This window comes from Barbus barbus, assembly GCF_936440315.1.
Source record: "Barbus barbus genome assembly, chromosome: 10".
Lineage (NCBI taxonomy): Eukaryota > Metazoa > Chordata > Actinopteri > Cypriniformes > Cyprinidae > Barbus > Barbus barbus.
This window is the reverse complement of record NC_136738.1, coordinates 15,206,855-15,230,707: the sequence shown is the minus strand read 5'-3', so window position 1 is coordinate 15,230,707 and position 23,853 is coordinate 15,206,855. Positions and strand designations below refer to the sequence as shown.

The 23,853-nt window shown below is 36.1% G+C and overlaps 1 protein-coding gene across 1 annotated transcript in view; it reads right to left on the bottom strand.

Annotated features, from left to right (window-relative positions):
- LOC306875964 (receptor activity-modifying protein 1-like) overlaps nt 1-23,853 on the bottom strand; it is a 29,685-nt gene that overhangs the window by 5,393 nt on the left and 439 nt on the right. Inside the window, exon 2 of the mRNA XM_079426799.1 lies at nt 10,218-10,353. Coding sequence (XP_079282925.1) covers nt 10,218-10,353 — 136 coding nt within the window. The remainder of the gene's footprint in view (nt 1-10,217; nt 10,354-23,853) is intronic.

The window sequence follows — 23,853 nt, the reverse complement described above, 5'->3', positions numbered from 1 at the left end:
CATAAAATCCAGGTTGTTTGTGGTTATTAAGTCTGATTGAAATTATTTATTTATTTAAATCAAAATAATTCAAAAGGTACCAAAGCTTCATAAAGCAATGTTTTGAAACACTAATCCCTAATGGCCATTACTGAAGCCATTTGCCATAATTTTTTTGTTATATTTTCTTATTATATTTTCAGTTTGCCATTATTACTGACAGGGCACCATTTTTTGTTTATTGCAGTACAAAAGACATTTAAATAAAAGTCATCTGGTTGATATTGTTTTATGCTTGTCTTCATTTGCATGTGTGGCACTGATATTTGGGCTGGCGTTTTAATAATTAGTATTTTGTACCGCAATTCATTTTCGAACAAACCCTCTCATCTCTGCAGACAAAACCTGTCTGAAAGCCTCATTTTTGCAATATCATTTGATGCCACCGGTTATGCAGAAATTACACAATTCATATCAATTTTATGTCCTGAAATATAAAAGCACATTGAAACAAGCATGCCAATAACTAAGATTTCAAGACTATAATTTAGAAACCATGAAAAAACAAAACAAAACATCATGTTGTGGAGTTCACATATGCTAACTATTTGCTTAGGTTCACTTGAATCTCTCTTGTGCTGCTCCTAATCATCCATAAAATGCACATCTGCATATTTGTCTAAGAACGTACTTGATAACTGCCTTTATTAAGCTGAAATAATTCTCTCAGCGACCCTTAAGGAGCCCTGCTGGAATGAGATTACCCCAATAATGATGGTGATGAAGATGATGTCCTCTCCGGTGAAAGAGCTCAAGGAGAGTCTGTTGTGCAGATGAGCTCTTAATAGGCCCCTGTGTGAGTGTTAGACCCCGATCTCCCTCCCCTGGGCCGTCTATTTATAAGCCCAGTCAGCCTAGCGTGGGATGCCTTGCATAACCAGTGCAGACTTTTAATCAAGAGTTTTCTTCCGGGCCTGTTTTGGGGGCTGGAGCAGACTGCACGCCCCCTCCCCTCACATTTCACCCCAAGGGATAAAGATGGCTCTCGGGATGGCAGCTCAAACACTCAGGCAGAGCAAAAAGCACGTCTCATCTTCCCAAAGAGGCATGTGTGACACATATGAGTGTCTAGGTCACCCCTGTGTGCACAGCCGGGCTGTTGCGGCTAAGGGTGCTTGGTAAAGGAAATGGGAACGATTTAAAGAAGCCAGCGGAGAATGACTGGAACTACTGAAAATTCAAAATAGGGGTTTAAAGGATTGACTTGAAATCTGAGATTTAAGCACTGAGCTGTACTATGTAGATTTCCATTTTTATATTTCTTGCTTTCATGCCCATATACAACACTTTCATACTGATCATAATGATCACATATAATTGTCTGTGTGTGTATATATATATATATACACACACACACACACACACACACAGACAATTATATATATATATATATATATATATATATATATACATACACACACACACACACGCATACACACACAATGTTTTTATTGGTGTGCCTGGGTATCAGTCGTAGAGACAGTTGTGGTACACTTTCAGTAATGGTGGTGGGAGTGAGTCCATTTATCTGGAATTAAAGTTCAGGAAAAGGATCTGTTAAAACAAGACTGTTAATGGACTGACCCTCAGTTCACACCCATGACCAGCTCTGTCTGCCTGTGTATTTATAGCATTCACAATAAAGACTAAAATAGACAAAGAACCATCCAACTGTATCTCCACAATGGACAGTTAAATAGCATGCTAATAATGGAAAATAGCGCGGCATTTACTTGTATTGGTGTTTGCGAAGCTTTATTAATACGGTTCATTCTTTAGATTAGACAAACCTCTAAATGTATTCAACTTTGGCACGTAAAATTTCCCTGTTATTGGTATTGAGACAGCTAAAACACAAGACAATCAGAAATATAAGAATACACAGTCATGTATAATGTATATGGCCTCATTTGAAGCCACACAGGAGCACATTTGTAAAGGGCAAAAGATGGAGCCATACAAACGGCATAAAAGTCCCATAGTGACATTTCATAATGCCACTAAAGAGGTCGCTACCATGAACATGAGCAAATCAGAAGTCTAATAATATCATAACCTCTCCAGGGGGATTGCAGTGTATGTTATAAAGATATGCACATAAGGTTGTGGCATCCATCTCTACATCAGTCATCACATTTTCCTTACTCTGTAATTGCTTTAAACACTACTGTAACCCTATAATACATTCATGTAACTTGAAAGCCATTTCGGTGCAGCTGCCTAATTCATTAAGAGCACATCAAAGCAGGATGAGATGTGCTCAACTCGTGGAAAATGAGCTTTTGGTTTCTGCTCTGCTGAGGAGACAAACGAGCATTTCATCAAGTTTCTGTGTTTATATATCCAAATGCACAGAGTGATGAAGAAGAGATGTCAAACATATCATCACCAGCTTGAACAGAAACAGCTGTGGCAATATTCAGCCTGTAGCATCAGTTTGAGAGGAAGTAATTTAGTGAACGAGTTAAATTTGGAAGTTTAATCTGGGAGCTTCGTTTTTGCCCTGTCAAAACCTATTATCATGCAATTAGCAAGTGAATACAGATAAGATAAAGCAGTTCTGGTTAAAATGCACTCACTGCAGATGTGAGACAACACATGATGGCTTTGTACTGAGGCCATTACTCTCATGTCACTCCAAACCCGTGTGACTTTCTTGTGTGGAATACAAAAGATGTTGAGGCAGAATAGCGTTTTAAATTTAGGTCTGGTTCCTCACACAATCTATCTTCAAAAGACCGCAAGATCTACTATTATGGTGCTACACTTTTTGTATAATTAGGCAAAATTACAACTTGAATGACTTTAATACAACTATTAGGGGCAAAATTGATGGTTGTGGGGGAATAGCATCACATGAGGGACAGTCAAGTATTGTGTAAACATGAATATAAAGCATTTTCACACAATACATATTTAAATGTTTATTTTTAATGGATTTTGGTAGCTTAAGGATATGAATACAAGAACACAGTTAAATTAGTAAAAAGTTTATCTATTGGCAAGAAAGCTTTTCTTTCTAATAATTTCTCATATTTAGTTCATTTATTTACATTATGATTTTTTTATTTAAGGGGGAAATCTTTGGCAGCACTGTAATGATCAAATGGGAAATAAAATGCTCAAATGTCTGTTCTTGAGAAAATGTCTTGTTTTGCACATGGAGAAACTAATCTGATATAAAACTTGGTAACACTATTTTACAGTGTCCTTGTTACGCATGTTACATAATAGTTACATAAGTAATAACAGTAAATTATGCATAATTATATGCAACTAACCCTATAGTAGTTACATAGTGTTAATATTACTCAGTTCCTAAATATATAATTACTCTGTAACTAGGATACCTTAAAATAAGTGTCCAACTCAGGAAGTCTTTGAGTCTATAAAGGGTGACTGCTGGTGCTTTTCTCCATTGACCATGTGGTGGGAAAGTCTCTCCGGAGCTTTCAGTATTGTAAGACAGCAGACTGAATTTCAAAATGGTTTTACTCCACTAAATATAACTAGTCAGGGACAAACCTCAACACACAGAGACCATGACTACAGCACACTGTCATGCTGCTCAGGCTGTGGGATGTGAGGGTTTCCTGCCACTATAACCAATCACAGAACAGAGATCACAGCAGTGGTTTCATATTGGCGTTTCACGATCAATCATTGCTTTCGGCAACAGCCTCTTTGCAAAGTCTGCAGTACATTGTTACCTCATGCTCAAATAATACACTGCACAAATAATTGTCTTAGTAATTTTGTTTAGTAACCAAAAAAGTTATTTATTTTTATTTTTTTTATTTAATGAAATAAATTAGGTAAATGAAAAATAAACTTGGAGGGAGAACAAGTAGTTTTCTTATCCCATTACTAATTTAAAAAATATTTTATTTATTTATTTTATTACAATTTATTTTAGTAGCCTTAAATGGATAGTCCACCCCAAAATTTTGTCATCATTTATTCACACTCATTTCATTCCAAACTCAAAAGTCTGGAACATATTTTTGAAGAATGTTGCAAACCAAATATTTTCCGTTCCCATTGACTTCCACTGTGTTGACAAATAATATATATATCCATATCCCCCTCCACACACAAATACAGCAGGTCCTTGCAGAACGTCCTTTAAAACATGTTGAGCATGTGTATCTACTGCAGTCACGAAAGCTGTTGATCTCAGTCCTCTAGATACTAAAGGGGATGTGAACTGTTGAAACATACAATAAGGTGTCACCCTCTTGTTGGCTCTTTTTCTCTCTCTCTCAAAGTCATTAAGTGTCATCAAGGCTGAGAGAGGGGTTAAATGCTTTCAAGTGTGGTCACATTCCACAGAGCTACTGGAAACTATCCCACAAGCACCTGGACTATTATGTGAATTGTGCATGCTCGGGGAACAGATGGACCTCTGGATCAGAACCTAAAGCCAGCGACTGCATGGAGAGCAGCAGGACTTTGGCTTCAAAACAAGTTAAGCTTTATCGACAGTATGAAGCAATCTGGAGGGTTTAAATGAGGGTTTGCTGGAATTTCACAGTGGGATAGTGAGACCTGAATTTTCAGTTCCCACAAAGGTACCCAAAAAAAATTTTATACAGTTGGATAACAAATTTTTGTGTAAATCTTGGTCGTAGAATGAATCTATATAGCGGTACTTCCATATATAATTCCTAACACTTCCAAATGCAGACATTGCAGGAAGTTTTATTTTTCTCTGTACCACACCAACTTTTTAACTTTGTGAACCAGCAATTCAGTTGCCATCGCCAAAACAGTCACTCTGCTTTCTCTTCTCGTCTTTAGTTTCTTTCTCACTTTTCAAGTGATCATATGAGCTGCCCGTCAACAGGTCACAGAGGGCCAAAAGAGTCAGAACTGCTCAGACACCAGATGGTGCACATGGAAATGATGGGTACAATGAGTGAGAATGCCTGAGCTGGAGTTACTGGACTCAGATGTATTGCTGGCTTCAAGAGGATAACATTCATCATGGAACAGACTGCAGGGGAGGCCAAGGGGGAAAAGCCCTAAAATTTTCTGGCCTGAAAACATGACCCTTCTGTGTCACAGCTTTATCCACTATAAGTTTCTGGAAGCATTCCTCTTAGTTTTTAATCAGGCTTTTTATTTGTTCAATTGAACTCAGTATATTGTTAAATGATATAGAAATTTAAATTAGCAGCTATAACATAATCGAGTTCAAATATCGTTAAAAACAAACATTTATTAGCAGACTATAATTATACTTTTTGAACACAACATTTTCAAGTGTAACCCCTGAGTTTCATAAATCCAGATAACACACATCAAAACTTGAAAGAAATATGAAGCCTAAATTAAATCTGATTACATACAGCAGGAAGATTTGAAAGATTCAGACCAGACATGTGCTGGTCAAAATAAGTTTAAATTCATGAAGTAATGCTTTCTAAATACCTTTTAGCTGTTTAGGAGAACATGAACTGTCATGTAACCATTAGCAGACTATCCCAGCCCTGAAGCACAAAGTCCTTTCTTTGCTAACTAGATACCGACAGCAGCAAGGATCACAAAGATTTTCATTCAGCTACTTGTTTTCTGTTGTTAGAAATGAAGAAATATATTGCTGTCATACTTCGCAAATCTCATTTGTACATGCATATATTTAAACTTGAAGTGTCAAGGCAAGTCTTTAATGTACTTTTCATGTCTTTTTAGATGTACTTACTGTACACTGTCATTGTATGGGGACAAAAAAACCTGCAAAACGTCTGTTGTGTGCCACGGAAGGAGGAAAATTAGGTTTGGAAGAAAACGAGGGTATGATTTCTCATTTTTTGGTTAACTATTCTACTAAAACCACAACAAGATCTCCAGTTAATGTCTCCACTTTTTTTGAACACTGATTTAATGTTCAGACTTTATTAAACCTGCTGGGATCTGGTTTGTGCTTGTTAAATCAGTAGCAAAACACTTCATGGTAAGGTTTTAACTAGAGATGCATCGGACCGGCCGGGACCAAAATTAGCCGGTTTTCTACACGATCGGCCCGGACCGGTGACCGGACGGTCAGTTTAGACACAATATTGACTATTTTTGCTCACTTTTGCTCATGAAAATAGTTCCAATCAAAGCCACAGCAGAACTGTTTTGTGTCTCTGAGCAACACAGCGGTGTTTCGTTACTGAATAAATCCACGTTTTTGAACGAATCAAGTGAGTCAATGATTCAGTAACCCATTCATAAAAACAGTAGTCACAGTAGCCTCGTTTCTGAATGAATCATCCATTTGAACTAATCTGTTGAATGAAGGACTAAATGACTCACTCATTTGACGCCACTTACTGGTTTGGTTTCATGTTTAAAACTAACATTGCATTTTCCCCAACATTTCTTATTTGTATGTTTAAAAATATTTAAAACATTAATCTTATAAATTTCTTTATGCTTTCAAACGTTTGCAGTGTAAATGCATTTATGGCAGCTCAGCTTCATCAAACAGTCTGTGTAAATACATCTAATGCCACTTCAGATGCAGCTTCTGTGTTTCAGTGGAAAGATGGAGTTTGTTGATGCTGATTTCATTGGAACGGTAACAGCTCTACAGTTTCTTATTATTCTAACTGAATTAATTAAAACAGTGTAAGAATTTGATATGAAAGATGACATTAAATATAGTTAGTGAAAAATTACAATTTAAGAAACAGTGGGAAATGACATGTTTTATTAAATAGTACAGCAACCCCTTTTCAGTTAATTGTTATTTCTACCATTTGTCTAGTCACAGAGCAGTTTGTTTCAGTGAGAGAACATCTGTAACTTGTCCAGATTTGGGGAATTGTATAGATTTTTGTTTGTATATGGTGACAAATATAGTTCAGAAAATCAGAAACAGCAAAAATTGGTATTGGCAGGTCACACTTACAAAAAAAAAAATCGGAATCAGCCAAGAAAATTTCAATCGCTGCATCTGTTCTTTAATACGATTTTTTCAGAGGAGAGGAAGTTATGTTTTAGACAAACACTTGCCTATAATCGCAGCTCTGCCATGTTAATGTATATATATTTTACAAGCATTTTTCACCTCCAGGCTGTGCTTTAAGAGCTTAATGAGCACACCAGCACTCACAAGAATGACCCCTGGAAGGGTAAAAAGGTTAGTCTGTAGATCTCTCCAGCAGTTTAATGCTCCATTGCGCAGGTGAGACAATTTGCTGAAGTGCAAGTGTGCTGGCCTCCTCAGATCGTTTGTATACAACCTTAATTACCTGCAGTTGACTGGGCACATGCTGTTCTACGATGTTGCTCAGACCTCATCTCAGACCTGTGGCTGTCTCTAGACGGTGCTTTGTGCATAATTGAGCAATGGAGCTGGATGACCTCATGGAGGGAGCAGAGATACATACTTTAATGAGTGCTGTTTCACAGGTGCACAGCACTTGAACCTGCTTCCAGATCTGAGAACATCACGAGATCCCTTGACCTATGAAAGGGAAGGGAAGTGGTGTGTGGCCATGTATGGTGACCCATACTTGTAATTTGTGCTCTGCATTTAACCCATCCAAGTGTACACACAGTAGTGAACATACACCCAGAGCAGTGGGCAGCCATTGCTGCGGCGCCCGGGGAGCAGTTGGGGGTTCGGTGCCTTGCTTAAGGGTCTCACCTCAGTCATGGTATTTAAGGTGGAGAGAGTGTTGGTTATTCACTCCCCCCACCTACAATCCCTGCTGGACCTCAGACTCGAACCCACGACCTTCAGGTTTCAAGTCTGACTCTCTATCCATTAGCCCACGACTGCCCCAACCTTTTAGCAAAACCGCTCTCCTCAAAGGCTGACAGCAAAAAACAGCAAAAATGGTAGAAATAAGCAAATTTAGCAAAGCCCCTCTCCTCAAAGGCTGACAAATGGAGCCTTGGAGTCTAACTTGGTTCTTAAAAAAATATTGCATTGAATAATGGGAGTAATATTGTTCACTTTCTGTCATAACAGATTTATGGCATGCATTTTTCTATTGATTTAAAGCAGTGTGGCATCAGTCATTATTGATGTATACTCGATATATTAAATAAAGCCAGCTAACTCACATCTGTGCTTGTTATTGAGGTTTAAATCGCATCCTGATCCTGTAGAGATGAAGACAGAAAAACATTGTTTGCCAGAATGTGCACTTCTGATGTAAAAAAAGCATGAAATAAAATACCAGAGATCACGGTCATCACTGTTTATTAATACCAACCATTATACACAGTTAGCACAATCTATGACTCACTGTCTAAAGGGAATCGGCTTTTAATATAGTTGACATTCAGTCAAGCAGGTGATATGAATAATTATTTTGTGTCATAAATGACGGCTCAGTTTACACGCACCCGCAGGAATCAATCGTACTCCTGAACACACTTCTTTTTGTTTGCAACCTTAGTGCAACATTCTGAGATTTTGATCTGACTAACAACAAACACACCAGCAATTTTGTTAATGAACACAGAGACCATTTTGCTCAGATAATGATTCCAGCTGAGTAGAGCAAAACTCTGGGTTACAGTGAAGCACTTACAATGGAAGTGAATGTAAAGTTAAAATATAAGTGTGTAAACATAATTTTTGTGTGAAAAATGGTTTAGAATCTTCTCTGTCTGAAGCTGCATCCAATTTTACAACTATGTTGCAATGACCATGAATGCTTTACACACTGAAACAATAAACACATTTTAACAAAGTAATTAATGTAAAAGCTTTTATAAAAATTATTAAGCTGCAAAATTCTTCAGTAATTGGTCCCCATTCATTCCATTATAAGTGCCTCACATTAATATTAAAAAAGAAAAGTTATGTAAATCTCATCATTTAATCACTTTCATGTCATTCCAAACCTGTATGACTTTCTTCTTAGAAGCACAAAAGATATTTGGAAGAACACTGGTTACCAAAAAGTTTTAATTACCAACATCGTATATAGACAACAACAAAAAAAATTACATTCAAAATATATTTTATGTTCTATAGAAGAAATTAGAACAACTTGAGGGTTGGTAAAGGATAGAAATGTTTTCAATTTTGGGTGAACTATTACTTTAAGCACCATAAAACACAGTCAGCATTTTGCACCTTGGCACAAACTATAATAGAGACGAGTTGGGCCACATGGGACAAAAAGTGCCTAGAGTGTTGATGACAGGGACTGGCAGACCTTGCTGGCCCTGTTCCGACAGCTTAGACATCCAGTGTCACTTTTCTCGACTGTATCTTTCTCGAATGTTGCTCTGGAGCACAACGGCTTCAGTCTAATGTCAGAGTGGCAGAGTTTTTAGGGTCAGTTGGTCAAGGGCACAAAAGTAAAGACAAGACAGTTCTTCTTGTTAACCTGGAAATGTGAAAGTTCTTCCATATCATGTGTTTTCTGGGGCACCACGAATATCCTCCTCCATTATGTCACAGAGACAGCTGGGCATATTGAGGCATTCCCAGGAACGGTGTACGCCTGGAGCAGTGCCACATGGCACACTAAATCCCTCTGAGGTATGTGATAATATGGGAACCCCTGTCATCTCTCTTACTGAGAAAACTCTGCTCTTCACTGACCTTGTCATGAAGTGTTCAAATAAACACGCAGTTGTGCCAGCTGCAAGGTAGGATTGCACTGAACAAAAGTTGTTGAATGAGGGCTGAACCAACGTGTGTGTGAAGTGAAATGTGTAGGGGAAGTTACGGGTCAGTCATTTGTGTTTGTAAGAGGTCTTTTATGCTCAAAAAATTTAAAACTTTTAATATATTTTAAAATGTAATTAAATCATGTGATGATAAAGCTGAATTTTCAGTAGCCCTTACTCCAGTCTTCAGTATCACATAATCCTTCGGAAATTATTCTGATATGCAAATTAGCGCTCAAGAAACGTATTATCACAATTGAAAACAGTTGTGCTGCTTAATATATTTGTGGATACTGTGACACATTATTAAGGATTCTTTGATTAATAAAAAGTTATAAAAATAAAAATATAGACATGTTCTGCACTGTGGCTCTAGGATCGCTACCACTTTATTCAGTTTCGTCTCCAACCACACAATAGAGAAAATGACAATAAAATGACAATAATACATAGACATCAATTAATGTCCTTGGAGCATGTGTCATCTAACCAGAATCAAAAATGACCATGACAAAATAAAGCCTAGAAGTGGCATTTTTATTACTCACTCAACTGTGTCCTCCCAACTACACCACTGGTGCTGATCGAGAACCTCCATGTCCAGCTTGAACTTGGCCAGGCAGAACTCCTCAATGGCATTTCCATAGTGACTGCTGCACGCTGTCACCAGCACCGACAGATTCACTGCAAGAGACAAAGAACTGAGAATGAGGAAGGAAAAACATTGAAATTGTACTTTTACACCCTGTAGATCATTGTGTTATGTACTTTGTGTGAAAAATGTAGTTACATAAATTATGAAGATCAATGGTAAAGAAATATCACAAATGGGAACAGTTTTCCCTAGACACCAAAATTCTCTCCAGATCAAATAATCTGCACTATGTAATTGTAGAGCTCTTACTATATGTCAACAATTCGTGCCATACTCGGCACGAAATCCGAGTATGGGTCACCATACTTGGCTGAATGTCACTTCACACTTCATTAAAAATTGTCTCATGTCTATTTCTAGGAGTTTTCTTATAAATTATGTATTATGTTTTTTTGAATTTGCATTTGCTTTTGATTTTGCTTTATTTGAAATGGAAAAAACGTCGGTCCAGGAGAGCCACAGCCCTGCAGAGTTTTGCTTCAACCCTAATAAAACACACCTGAACAAGCTAATCAAGGTCTACTAGGAAGATACAGGCAGGTGAGTTTTTATTAGGGTTGGAGCTGAACTCTGCAGGGCTGTGGCTCTCCAGGACCGACGTTCTCCACCCCTGACCTACTGTATAGTACATACTATTGCAGATTACACTAAGTGCCACAAATGAAACAATAATATTTATAATGTGTTAAAAATGTTGAGAATGGGGGAAATGCCCTTGCCATATTGATGCATCTCAATAATAATGCTGTTCACAAACACCTCCCTCGAAACTTTCTCATTAATCATACTGTAGTTCTAACTGGTTAATGGGTTCAATATAGACACTGTGGCCTGATGCTGATATCACAGAAATTAATTTAAATTCACCCTGCAGTTTGCAAAAGACATAAATCAAGCTTAACTTGACTGAACCCTGGACATTTCTTTAAAACTGAACATCACCTCAAGATAACCAGCAATCCTTTTTTAATGAGTCAATTAATTTAAAACTCTCCTACAATGTCAGTAGCAGATTATACATTCCAGATAGTAGCAAAGGTCTGAATAGAATGTAAAAGAAAAAAAAAACTTGAGGAGGAACAATGATGAGTCATTTCATTATCTCTGATATAATGGTATAATGTGCAGCTCTCAGAAAAACAATTGCCTTTTAAACAGAGCAGCCATTGTCTGACTGTCATTTTCTTTCATATCTGCTGCTTGCTCTCCCTCCTGTTGTTTTATTCTCCTACAGAGATCTACAGTAGCAGTGTAGCTCTTGTCCCTAGTGCCGTAAAGAAAGCGGCTAATCAGTATGAGAGATGGGCTCACGGTCAGAGCCGCAGTGACGGTGCTCCCCTCGGCTCATTGTTAGTCAACAACAGCTCTATCACATCATTTATGTGACAGGTGAGACTCCCTCAAGAAAAATAAAGAGAGAAAGAAACATGTTTGTGTGAGGTCCAAAAAATAAGGAATTTCAATCCGATTTTCTATGATAATCCTAAAGGATCCCAATGTGAATTCACTAGATAAACTGAACCCCTACAGGGATTTTTGGCTTTTATAGAATAGTGTAAAGGATAGATTTGTTTTTTGTGTAAAATAGAAACTTGTTCTTTTAGAACACAGTTCCCATACGGATTGATTTCAAAGAGAATCCTTACACATTCCTTTAGGATTTTTATTTTCTTTTTTTGTCTGAGATCACCCAGGTTGCAACTGAAATAACTGTATTAGCGACAAAAAAATGAGCAGGCATGAAATATTTATGGTAAAAGGCTCAGGACTTTATAAAAACACTTAGGGTTTAATCCAAACAGGAAACGAGTTGAAATGCAAATGAATGCTACATTACAACATCAAACCATATTTGCAAATAAAAACAAACTTGGCAGTGGGGAGATGAAAGGTTGATGAAACTACAAAATGCATAAGAGAGCATAAATTCATCAAAAACACTAGATATTGCAAAGCTTGAGATAGATATGGGAATATGTTCCTGCTTTAAATAACGCAACCCTAAGTAAATCCTCCAATGATTGGAGCTATCAGAGAATGAAATGGAATATAGCAGATTATAAAGGTTTCTGCAACACAACAATCAGATATTCCTGAAAAGAAACATTTATATGTATCATATTGCTTCAAAACCTGACTCCAACTGCTGCAGGCACAGAAACTTCTTATCCAGAAATGTTAAATGAGAATCGTGTTGTAAACTGTTAAGAATGCTGACTTGTGGCCAATTACAGCCTGATGACACAGTGAACTTCAGAGCATCTTAAATAATTAGCTGGATCTCCCAATATTAATCTTGATCACTTATTTCATAAAGGGTCAAACTATCATTATTACAATTCAGATTACATAATGTAATGTATTTATGTAATGTTATAGTCAGTTTTGCCACTTGGCAGGTGATCATTCTGAATGCTGACATTTCTAAACTACTGAGTAAAATTACAATCATACAATATTCCTCTCTCTGTTTTTGCTTGTTTGCCAGTGTTTACCCTTCCGTATGCCAAGAGATTCATGTTTTGCACAGTGGTGCTGCAGTCAGTAACATTCGGAGAGAGAAAATGTTCATTTTTATGATACGATTTTGAATACGAGCCACTAAATCTCAGGGTATTGGACAGAAAGTGTTCCTCACATTTTCCCTGGGCTAAAACACAATTATAACTTCAGTAATATAAAATGGTTCTCTCTTGGGAAGACAAGAAGAAACATAAATCCATTAACTTTTCCAATTCCTTATCTTGAATTAAATAACTTTCCATTCCCACAATGCAAATGTAAAAAAAAAAAAGTGAAAAATATTTAAAATGACTATATAAAAACAAAACAAGTAAATGAAAAAAGTGAATGGTTATGTAGTAAGGCAAAGAAAACTGGATGTGCAAAACAGTAAATCAACCGAGTCTATGAGAGTCTAGAGAAGACAACATCAAGCATGTCTTATATATATATATATATATATATATATGACCTTTGAGGCAATATTCTTAATATGACAGGAACCTTTCCAATAGAACACTTAATTAGTCTCTGTATGTGTAAACAGCATTTGTACTTGAGTGTGTGTGTGTGTGCGTGTGTGTGTGTGTGTGTGTGTGTGTGTGTGTGCAAGTGAGAAAGTATGCAGCTAACCACTCCACATCTGCATTATGCTGGCAATCTGGATGATATCCAGCATCCTTTAGAGTCAGTTAGTCACTAATATGTCACTCCATTAACTGTGGTGTGCAAATGCAAATGCTACACGTGTGATTTCACATTATAAGCACCATGGTACCCTCTGACAACACAGCCTGAACAACTTTGCACCCAAAGCAATTCTATTCCATAAGCAATTCTAGTTGGAGCAAGCTTTTATATTGCCCTGAAGATGGATGAAAGAAAAAATGTATAATACAGTGGAAAACTGTTTCAGTTTTGCCTCCCAATACAGGCAAAAATGGCATGTTTGCTTATGCAAAGTGAATTTTTAACCAAGACTGCACTTGCAGTAAAGGGGACAGGGCGCAGGACTGTGTTCATTTTTGCATGCTTGCTTCCTGAGGAGCTGAACCCGTTATAACACATATTAGTAAAGACAGCTTGCCATTCATTATAAATGGTGTAAAGAGAACAAATCACTGCAACATTGTGGATTTTGTATGTGCAGTAGCGCCAAATACTGTACTATTTGGACACTTCAGTGAAAGTCATAGCATTAGATAACAAAAAAAAAGTGGCATTAGAAAGAAAATGAAGCTAAATCACAAAACAAACTTTTCCCAGATATTTCTGCAATTACTTTTAGTGTGTAGGAGGATGCTGGGCCACACAGATCACGGCATCCATCTGTTCTGGCCGCTGTTAAGTGGTAAACTCACAAACAAGTGTTTTCAGAACCACTTCAATTTGTCACAAACCACTTACAGTATTTGTACACACAGAATAGCAATTAAGTGTGTAATTGCTCTGAATACGACCTTATTGATCTTGAATATTTAATTAGGTAGTTTGATTCAAATGGATTTTATCTTTTTTATCAATACTTTTCAGTATTTAAGGAAATAAACATATGTATAGTTATTGTTAGACTCGATTCAATCTGCCATCTTTTTCAATTAATTTATTGCAGTGCATTCTGGGATTACCTTATCCTTAAAGCATATATGTGATGCTGCCTTACAATTCACCCAAAGCATGATATCTGAGAAGGCAGCATAATGTTGCTTTTTGTGTCCTGATGCTCTCAATGCCGTGTATGGTTGCAGAATAACATAATGCAGGTCTTCTAAAGTCAAGGTTACAATAAACTATTACAATAAAACACTGTAAAAAAATACAGTAACCTCTAGCTAATATATTACAGAAAGTTGACTTTATGCTGATACATGACCTTATTTTTCTTTCTTTTAACTTTTAATCTCAAACTCTTGCATAATGCACAGAATGTTCATTCTAAGATGATTTTTGAAAGGGAGGAGAATTAAACAAGAGCTTTTTTGGGTTTTCTCCTTGATCATTTCTGTAACTTTGACTGGTTTGACTGGCATATTCATAATCATCTTTTTAGTGAAGAGTATTTATGCAGCTTTATGATGTGCTGCTGTTGACTGTAAAAAGGGATAGTTCAGCCAAAAATGAAAATTCTGTCACTCACTCTCCCTATAATGTTGTTTGAAACCCATTTAAGAGTTTCATGCAACACAAAAGGGCAAGTCCATATGACTCACATGCAGTGTTATTTTAGTATCACTTATATTATTATAATATTATTTGTACTTGTATTATTATTTTGAATTAGTTTTTATTTTCAGTTTTCATTTTAATATTGTCTTGACAACTAACTGAAGTTTTCTTCTAATATTTATAATGTATTTCAATTGTATTTTAATTAACGGAATGTTTTATTTTAGGTAACAGTAACATGTTCCAAGTTTTGCATAAAACAACAAAATTTCCTTGAAGACACATTGTATAGCGTACATGTATGGACCACTTTCATGGTCATTGTGTGCTGCTTTCATTATTGTGTTATTATTACATTATTACAGTTTTTGTCCCTTTGGCAGCATGAGAGCCCCTGGTAACTATATGCTTTCACTATATAGAAAAGATCTCCCTTAGAATCTGAACACAAAAAGGACTCTGGAAACTCTGCAGTGCCCTTTTGGTCCATTGAATTAATGCTGCTCAAAAGCACCTAACGGGAGACAAGAACTATTTCTAGTCCAGCTGTGGTTTCAGAACTGTGCCCTTCTCCCTCCTCTGTGTCATCATATCTGTTATGCTTAACTAAACATGAAATAGTCTCTCTGCATTCAGTTTTGTGTTTGTATAGCTGATACCCTATTAATTATGTCTCTTCTTCCAAACATTGAGTCTCAAAATGTGTGAATATGTAACTGGTAATTATGTGAAACAATGACTCGCGTTAAGACAATTCCACAAAATTATCCTAATGCAACACTCTATATGGGATCAAATTTTCAAATTTAAATACAGGGCAAGTGCAGCACTGTAAATGCACATTTATAAAAACTGAGGGATGAGTCACACTTCTTTTATGGTAATCGACATCATACCACGAATTTTGTCAATAAAAGTTTAACTTTTACTGAAGCCGTAAGATTACTTTAAACATATTGTTGTGTTAAACTGATCACAGCTTCAAGCACTTGAGACGGCATTGGACAAATACTGCTGACAGATGCATTATACTGAAATTGCTCATTTGCTGGAATTCTTTTTGTGAGACCATCAAGCTGTCATGTTCTCTTAAGGTGTAACAGCCACATAATTGGTCAAATTAATGCCTGCCAAAGAGAGCATCTCATGTTAGTAAATGGATGCAGACAGAAGCTGAGATTGACAGATAATGCAAGGATGTACAGTAACTCTAGAGCCAGACACATATACACAGTGAACAACAGTTGGACAGGTTGGTATCAGCTGAGGGGTAATCAAAAAAGAGCAAGACTATGGCATTTGTGGCAACAAAAATGACTAATTCAAATTGCAAAAAAAAAAAAAAAAAGGTTGAGACATGCTTTTGTTTCCAAATAAGCACAACACGAATGTCATATGGCTCAGCTAAATATCATCTGTGCATTTTGTTTTTCAGTAGTGGCCATCACAGTGATTTAGGCTGGCAGCTGTATCAATGGTTTGGGCATGTCTGACTGGAGTCCAGAGTGCTGTTGTGAGAGAGGTGTCATTTGTAGATGTGACACCATCTCTGGGACCACAGGAAGCCTCGAAGCTGCAGGTCACCTCAGACTGTTTACTAGCACAGACCAGTCAGCTGTAAACTCAGAGCTACATTTCAGCAACGGTAAAATCTGATGTATTTAAAAAGACATTTAGAATAGCAAAATAATTTGACGTGTTGGTTTGTATGCAAAGTAAACGACTATGGTTTTTTACAGATTTAACTTAATTTACAGTTTAAAAGTTTATTTCATTAATTGATATAATGTTAATACACCAACCTACTATAGTTCTAAACACATGACATGTCCTGTTAGATTTATTCGTTTTCATTGTACTTACTGTTAACAATTTAACAGGATTTTTTACCTTTTTTTCTACTATTGCACAGGATTTTTAGACATTTACCATTACAATCATTTTTATAATGTGGACTAGTTGATACTATTTGAAAAAATTTAAATAATTTTAAATACAGTACTACTAAATGAATTTAGTCAACACAACATTTTAATGTACAGGATGAAAAATTTATTTTGTTTTAAAGGGGTAGTTCACCTAAAAATGAAAATGTCATTTTCAGAAAGGTCAAAAAGCTCTCCGATTTCATCAAAAATATCTTACGAATTCATACGAATTCATATTCATACGAAGATGAATGAAGGGCTTGAGGGTTTGGAACGACATAAGGGTGAGTAATCAATGACAGAATTTTGCGTGAAGTCACCCTTTAAGAACATTTTGATTACACCTTTAATAAATTATATTAATTCTTTTTTGGCATTCTGAGTGACATATATTCTGTGACTCTCCACGCCTGCTCGGTATGATCTTATTATGTCCCAGTGTATGCAAAATTGAAGGGTACAGAGATGCTGCTATCCCAGCATGGACAAAAACAGCCGGGGGCTACTTCAGAAAAGCACGATAACATTTGCATTAGTGCCAGAAGAGAAGTATTAGCCTGGAACATGCTGCAGGGAAAACATTGTGACAGTCATAAAGCACTCCCAGTCAAGAAGAAACCCATACAAAACATTCTGTAGTGTTGCGAGTGAACTACGCTGGCCGTCCTAATCAAGTACTGTCTGCCATTTATGGAAGCAAGCAATGTGCCAGTACAAATTGCCACTTGCTTTGCTCGTCCTCTCATTGTGTAACATGGTTTCTAACTATTGATAAAGCAAATGCCACCCTTTACTCTTCTTATCACACACGCACACACATGCTCAACATCCATCACGGCATTCCAAAATAATCTACATGGCTCAGACCCTTTGTGATGAAGCAATTACTGAGGCCATGAATGTCAGCCTATCTGGCTGTACAGATGATGGATCACTCATGGCCATTACACCAACGGCTGGATCCCATTAAAGAGGGTCATTTGCTGTGGGTCACCGTGTCTCACTGCTGTAAGAGTTAATCGACACCTTGCACTGTAATCTGTTGTAGGCAGCAATTGAAATGCACTTTATATCAAGCGCCAGCATTCAGCTGTGAAAGAAAATAAGATCATTTGTGTGTTTGCATTAGAATAGAAATAAAATAAAAAGCCTTTGGAAACTTATAACAAGACTTAATTAGCTTGAGCTGTTACACATCCATAAATTTAGCCGATGAAGCTCTTGTGATGAGTCAAAAGAGCTCTCACAAAGCTATAGAGAAATCATTGTTTTATTATATTTGAAAGTCTATGGCTACAAGATTTCCAAACCCATAAAAGTCCCTAGATATACAGCTGGAAGCCTTATGAGTTTAAAATGTGTTGTACCAGAAAACCTTGAAGAAACACCCCCCCCCCGCAATATCACCAAGGGGAATAAAATGTTTGATCAAAGCAACTGAGAACAACCCTCAATTTACTATTTAAAGCAGTGGCAACATGAAAACCAAAGATTATCAGTGATCTGCAAGCTTTTTGAGCGAGGAATGGGCCAAGATTTCAGTTAAGAATCAAAGATTCTCTACAAAATTTAACCTTTGGGGTTTGAATTACTTAGATTGCAACTAGGCCTGTATAAATGGAATCAAGGCATCCAATAACTGTGATGTCAAAAACATATTTTTAAAATTAAAATTTCTTTTAATGCTCTTATAATATTTTTTTAAATCTATACGTTTCAGTTTGTTAGACCCTAAAACAAATATTTGTAATATCTTTAGCAGGGTCACCCAGTGAAAAGTTTTCCTTGATCTTTAAGGTCTACTGTATTATGAGCAGTGTTGGGGGTAACGCATTACAAGTAACGCGAGTTCCGTAATAATATTACTTTTTTCAAGTAACTAGTAAAGTAAAGCATTACTTTTTAATTTACAAGAAAATATCTGAGTTACTTTTTCCAAAAAGTAACGCCAGTTACTTTTTGGCAGCGGCTATTTACACCAAGTGCAAATAGCATATTTTTTTAGTGACAGATGCTATTTACACAGTGCAAATAGCGATGGATTCTATTTACACCCAGTGAAAATAGCAATATTTTTTAATGATATGCTATTTACACTGTGCAAATAGCTATAGATTCTATTTACACTATGTTAAAATAGCAAGATTTTCTGCTATTTATACTACTTATTGCAAATAGTGGCAATTATCTGCACCTCAGTATTGTAGTACATAAAACAGTACGCAATAATAACGTACTGAGTGTAAATTATAGTTTTAAATTCAAATTTATTAAATGGATGCCACCTTATTGGGACAATAAAGCCCTCCCTACACCTACCCTAACCCTACCCGATACTTTATTTTCAACTTTTTGATTATTTCCTTAATTTTTATTGAAAATAAATGCCTTTCTGATGCAATATGAGATTTGAAAAGGGAGAAAAAAAATGTTTGGCAAAAGGTGAGCTCGAACTCTGGTCGATCGCGTCAAAAAGCATGCGCCTTACCATCTACGCCACTGAAACTGATGTTAAACTAACTTCTTTTTTTATTGTTGACTAACCCAATCACACGTTAGTGGGCGGAGTTAGTGTAAATAGCCTTTGCCAACAAGATGGGCTATTTGCACTTAGTGTAAATAGACACTCCGTTACTTTTCCCCCATTTATTGACTGACAGTGCGCTGTGTGAACATGCTGTTACTATATCTAAATGTGAATGTGCATTAATTCATCCCACTCGCAAAAAACAGATTTAGTATTCATCAAAATGAATTAAAACAGTGAAATGCAAACTCAGAATATGACGCAAACTGCAATAATTAAATATGTTAAACAACACAAATGTATCTAATCCCATTTTATTAACCAATGTCTTTGCTGCTGACCTTTGATGATCCAGTTCAACCATACTAATAAGCAAAAATGACTTTAGATAAACTAACAATTGTACTTCATTGTTTTTTTTTTATTGCCGAAGAGTGTTAAACCTTCTTATCCAGAGTTTTACTTTACAGACGTGAATTTACTTTTCCTTCACAAGATACAGGGCTTTTACATTTGTATTAATGTAATTTATTGTATTAAAAACAATCAAGCCCTGCTCATATTTAAAAAGTAACGCAAAAGTAACGCAAAAGTAACGTAACGCATTACTTTCCATAAAAAGTAGCTAAGTAACGTAATTAGTTACTTTTTTAGGGAGTAACGCAATATTGTAATGCATTACTTTTAAAAGTAACTTTCCCCAACACTGATTATGAGCAGTCCATCATGTGAATCTAAAGGGAAATTAATGCTTTTGTTGACTCGCTCAAGTGTTGGTTTAAAGTATGATACTTTACAGCATATAATGTCACATTCAGTGCCATGTTGTCTGTGATAAGAGGGGCCTGCTGAGCCTTAAGCTCAAGCCTGCCATTGAGCAGATGAATCAATCCTGCTTTTATTTTCATTTAAACCTAATTTATACCACAGCGATGCAACACAGTTTATAGGGTAACTCGATCTGCATAATGAATAATCAGCTAATGCAGGGAGCAGCTCCATCCCATCCAGCAGCGCTGCAGAGAGCGCTCTCACATTCCAGCATGATGATTCCCTGCTGACATTACACCACAGGTTCGACATCAAATATTAACTGTATTTTTCAGGGCTACACCTGTTTCTTAAAGCATTAAACAAAGCGCCACTTTTATTTTGGAGTGAGATAAATGTTAAATGTCTCAAGGGCCAGGGCTGGCGCACAAATTGCCTGTTTTTATTTATACGATCAGCGGCCAAGAGCTAGGATTCAATGCCCATGCCACCCTGTATATAAAAAAAAATATATATATATTTTCTCCAAGCCGGAGATTAGAATGAGATTTTAACTAAAGCCTCCTGCTTTTCAGAGTTTTTCCAGACAAAAGACTCCAGTAAACTTGAATGTGTGTCCTATGAAGTTTCTTTGTCAAGATACCAAAGTCTGCCATTTTTATGTGAACTTATCTTATCAAATCATCCTCAAACCGAACATTGAGCTATGCTGCAATCCAAATGAATTACATCTCTACACTCTTGCGGAATGTCATCTTTAATTCTATTTTTAGCCATTCTTTATTTGGTATTTTATAAAAAAGTATTAAAAAATAACAATTGAGGTAACTCCATTAGGTTTTGCTATTACATTGTGTTTAACTGTGCTTTTCTATTCAAATCTCCAATACTGTGTTCTGAATGCTGGCCAAACGTGATCCAACATGATGCTCAAACATGATGCAAAAAGGTCATCTAAGTACATGAAGAGCATAAAAAAAGCAACCTTTTTTTTTACTTGAATACAAAATATCAGTGCTCACGTCAAGATTTTAAGACACAGTCATTCCACTTTTGCAAAGTTGCTTCATGTTAAAGTAAGTACTTTAAGTTATTGAAATATCTTCAGATTATGCTACATGTCTAGACTGTCAGCTCTAATCAGAAATATGGATACATTTGTTGTGTTCAGCTCCAGCAGCCATTCTGCATGATCAAGCATGCTTAGTTTGGTCCAGCAGCCCTCTGGATGTAATTCCAAACGCTCTGTTGGTAAAACAAATTCCATAATCATTTACCGCTAAATTCTTTGCACACAATGCTCACTAACGAACTTGGATTCAAGACCTAGTAAACTGAATTATTTCAAGGGTAGAACTGCTTAAGGCAGTACATTGAGAATGAAATACAAAGCGGTCCTGACAAGCGTAAAGAAATAGAGCAGCCATATATTCGTCTTCACTTGTTACGGCTGTCCAGATCTCCCCGCCCACTGCCATCAGGTTATTCACCTCAATCAGAGAAATGCACCGTGCTAATCTGTATTTAGAGAACTGCCTAGGACACATCCTTGAGCTCCCCTTCATCCTGTTAAAGTGTCCTTTCCTGTATTTAGTGTTTTATGTGGTAGACTTTCAATTGTCAGATTGTCAGAGCAATGAATCTTAGTGGGACAGAGCACAATTCTGGTCTGGAACACAATGAAAGCATTGTTCGGTTTTGAAAAGTGTGCTTTACATTTATCTCGGCTCGCAACAACAGCATGAAGCCACCATTTTCTCTGTGCCAGCAGTTAACAGTCATGATGCCATCAATATCCTGGGACTTGTCAGACTCCCCTGGTGCATATCTGAAGGACAAGATGGATATAGCCATCCATAAAGAAAGTGGGTTAGGAGTCAACTAAAAAGGAAAAAACGATAATGGGGAAAGGAAAGGAAAGGGTCTCTATGTTATTAGTCATGAAACTATGCTGTAGTATCCATTATAGTGCCCTTTTATTTGCATACTTTTAAAGAGTAGCAGACTTTATTTCAGAGATCAGTTAACATACACTCCTCCTGAGTTCACTTCCTGACGCTGTTTTAAAACCGGAAGATTCCCCTGCTAAATCTACATATTTTATAGGACACCCACAGCAGGCTTAACTGGAGCAGAAGTGTTTATTCAAGAGTTACATATTTCTACAGACTGATTAAATATTTCTCTGCAGTTACATGGGCTTCATTCTCTTACTTGAATCCATCAGCGTCCTCTTTCCCTCTGCCATCAGAGAGACGGATACTTGTCACTGTCACAAAGGAAGAGTCACATGTGTGCATTATTCGACTGAGAGTCAGGTCAGTTCACAATAACGAATCGCTCATATTTGCATTAAAATTCTTTATAGATATTCTTCCAAGAAAGTATGCCACGAATCTTCGTAGAGTAAATATAGCAATCCCAATTGAATGGTGACAGGAAATCAAGGCAAACGTAGTGCAGCTTGTTAGTCATGCTCAGCGAGCTTGTTAAGGTAAGTGTGAAATTCATTCTTTCCAACAGAAGGAGGTTAACATGAATTATTAATTAGAAAATTAGATAATTGACCCATACTGTGTATTGTTATGAAAAAGACTAAATGAGATAAGAGCATTTGTGTTCTACGTACATTACATGTTTATTCTCAAAATTACAGTACATTACAGCCAGGATATAATTAAGATCAAATTATTTAAAATACTAGCTATACTTGCATTGTTATCACACCATATCAGAATAAGCTGCCACATCATATGGTACCTGCCATCAAATAGCATATTATAGACTTTTTGCCAAAATTTAAAGAGTAAAACATTTATGAAATTATGAAAAATTAAACAACAAAAATGTAAAAGGTATTAATAAAAAAATAAATAAAAAAGGGCCATTTTTTCCTAATCATCTAAATGGCCTAATTTAACTGAATGCACCATAACATACAAAAATATTAAACCCATGTTGGCTAGTTAATATTATAATTAGTGCTGTCAAACGATTAATCGCATCCAAAATAAAAGTTGTTGTTTACATAATATATGAGTGTGTACTGTGTATATTTATTATGTATAGATAAATCCAAACACATGCATGTATATATTTAAGAAAAATATGCTATGTTTATATATTAAATATATAATATCAAATATAATAATATAAACATATAAATGTATATACATATATACAAATATTTTAAAAATATATACGTGTGTGCATTTATATATACATAATAAATAATCACAGTACACATACATAAGTAGGTAAACAAAAACTTTTATTATGAATGCGATTAATCGCGATTAATCGTTTGACAGCGCTAATTATAATTAACTGTATAAATATAATATTTAAAAATAATTTGTCCAAACTTAATGCCCATTTATTTTCAAAATGCACTTTGTCCAAAGAACACAAAAACAGCTTTTATTACATAGTTGCCTGAATAGTGTGTTCACTTTTTAACCTGAGCGCTATTTTTGTTTGGAGGATAAAATTTACAATCATTATTAACAGGTTTGTATTTGTATGAATCCACTGCTAAAAAAACAAACAAAAAAACACTGTAACACTGGACTTCTCACTCATCTTACACGAAGATACTTTCCATAAACCAATCAAACAGATAAACAAACTACTTA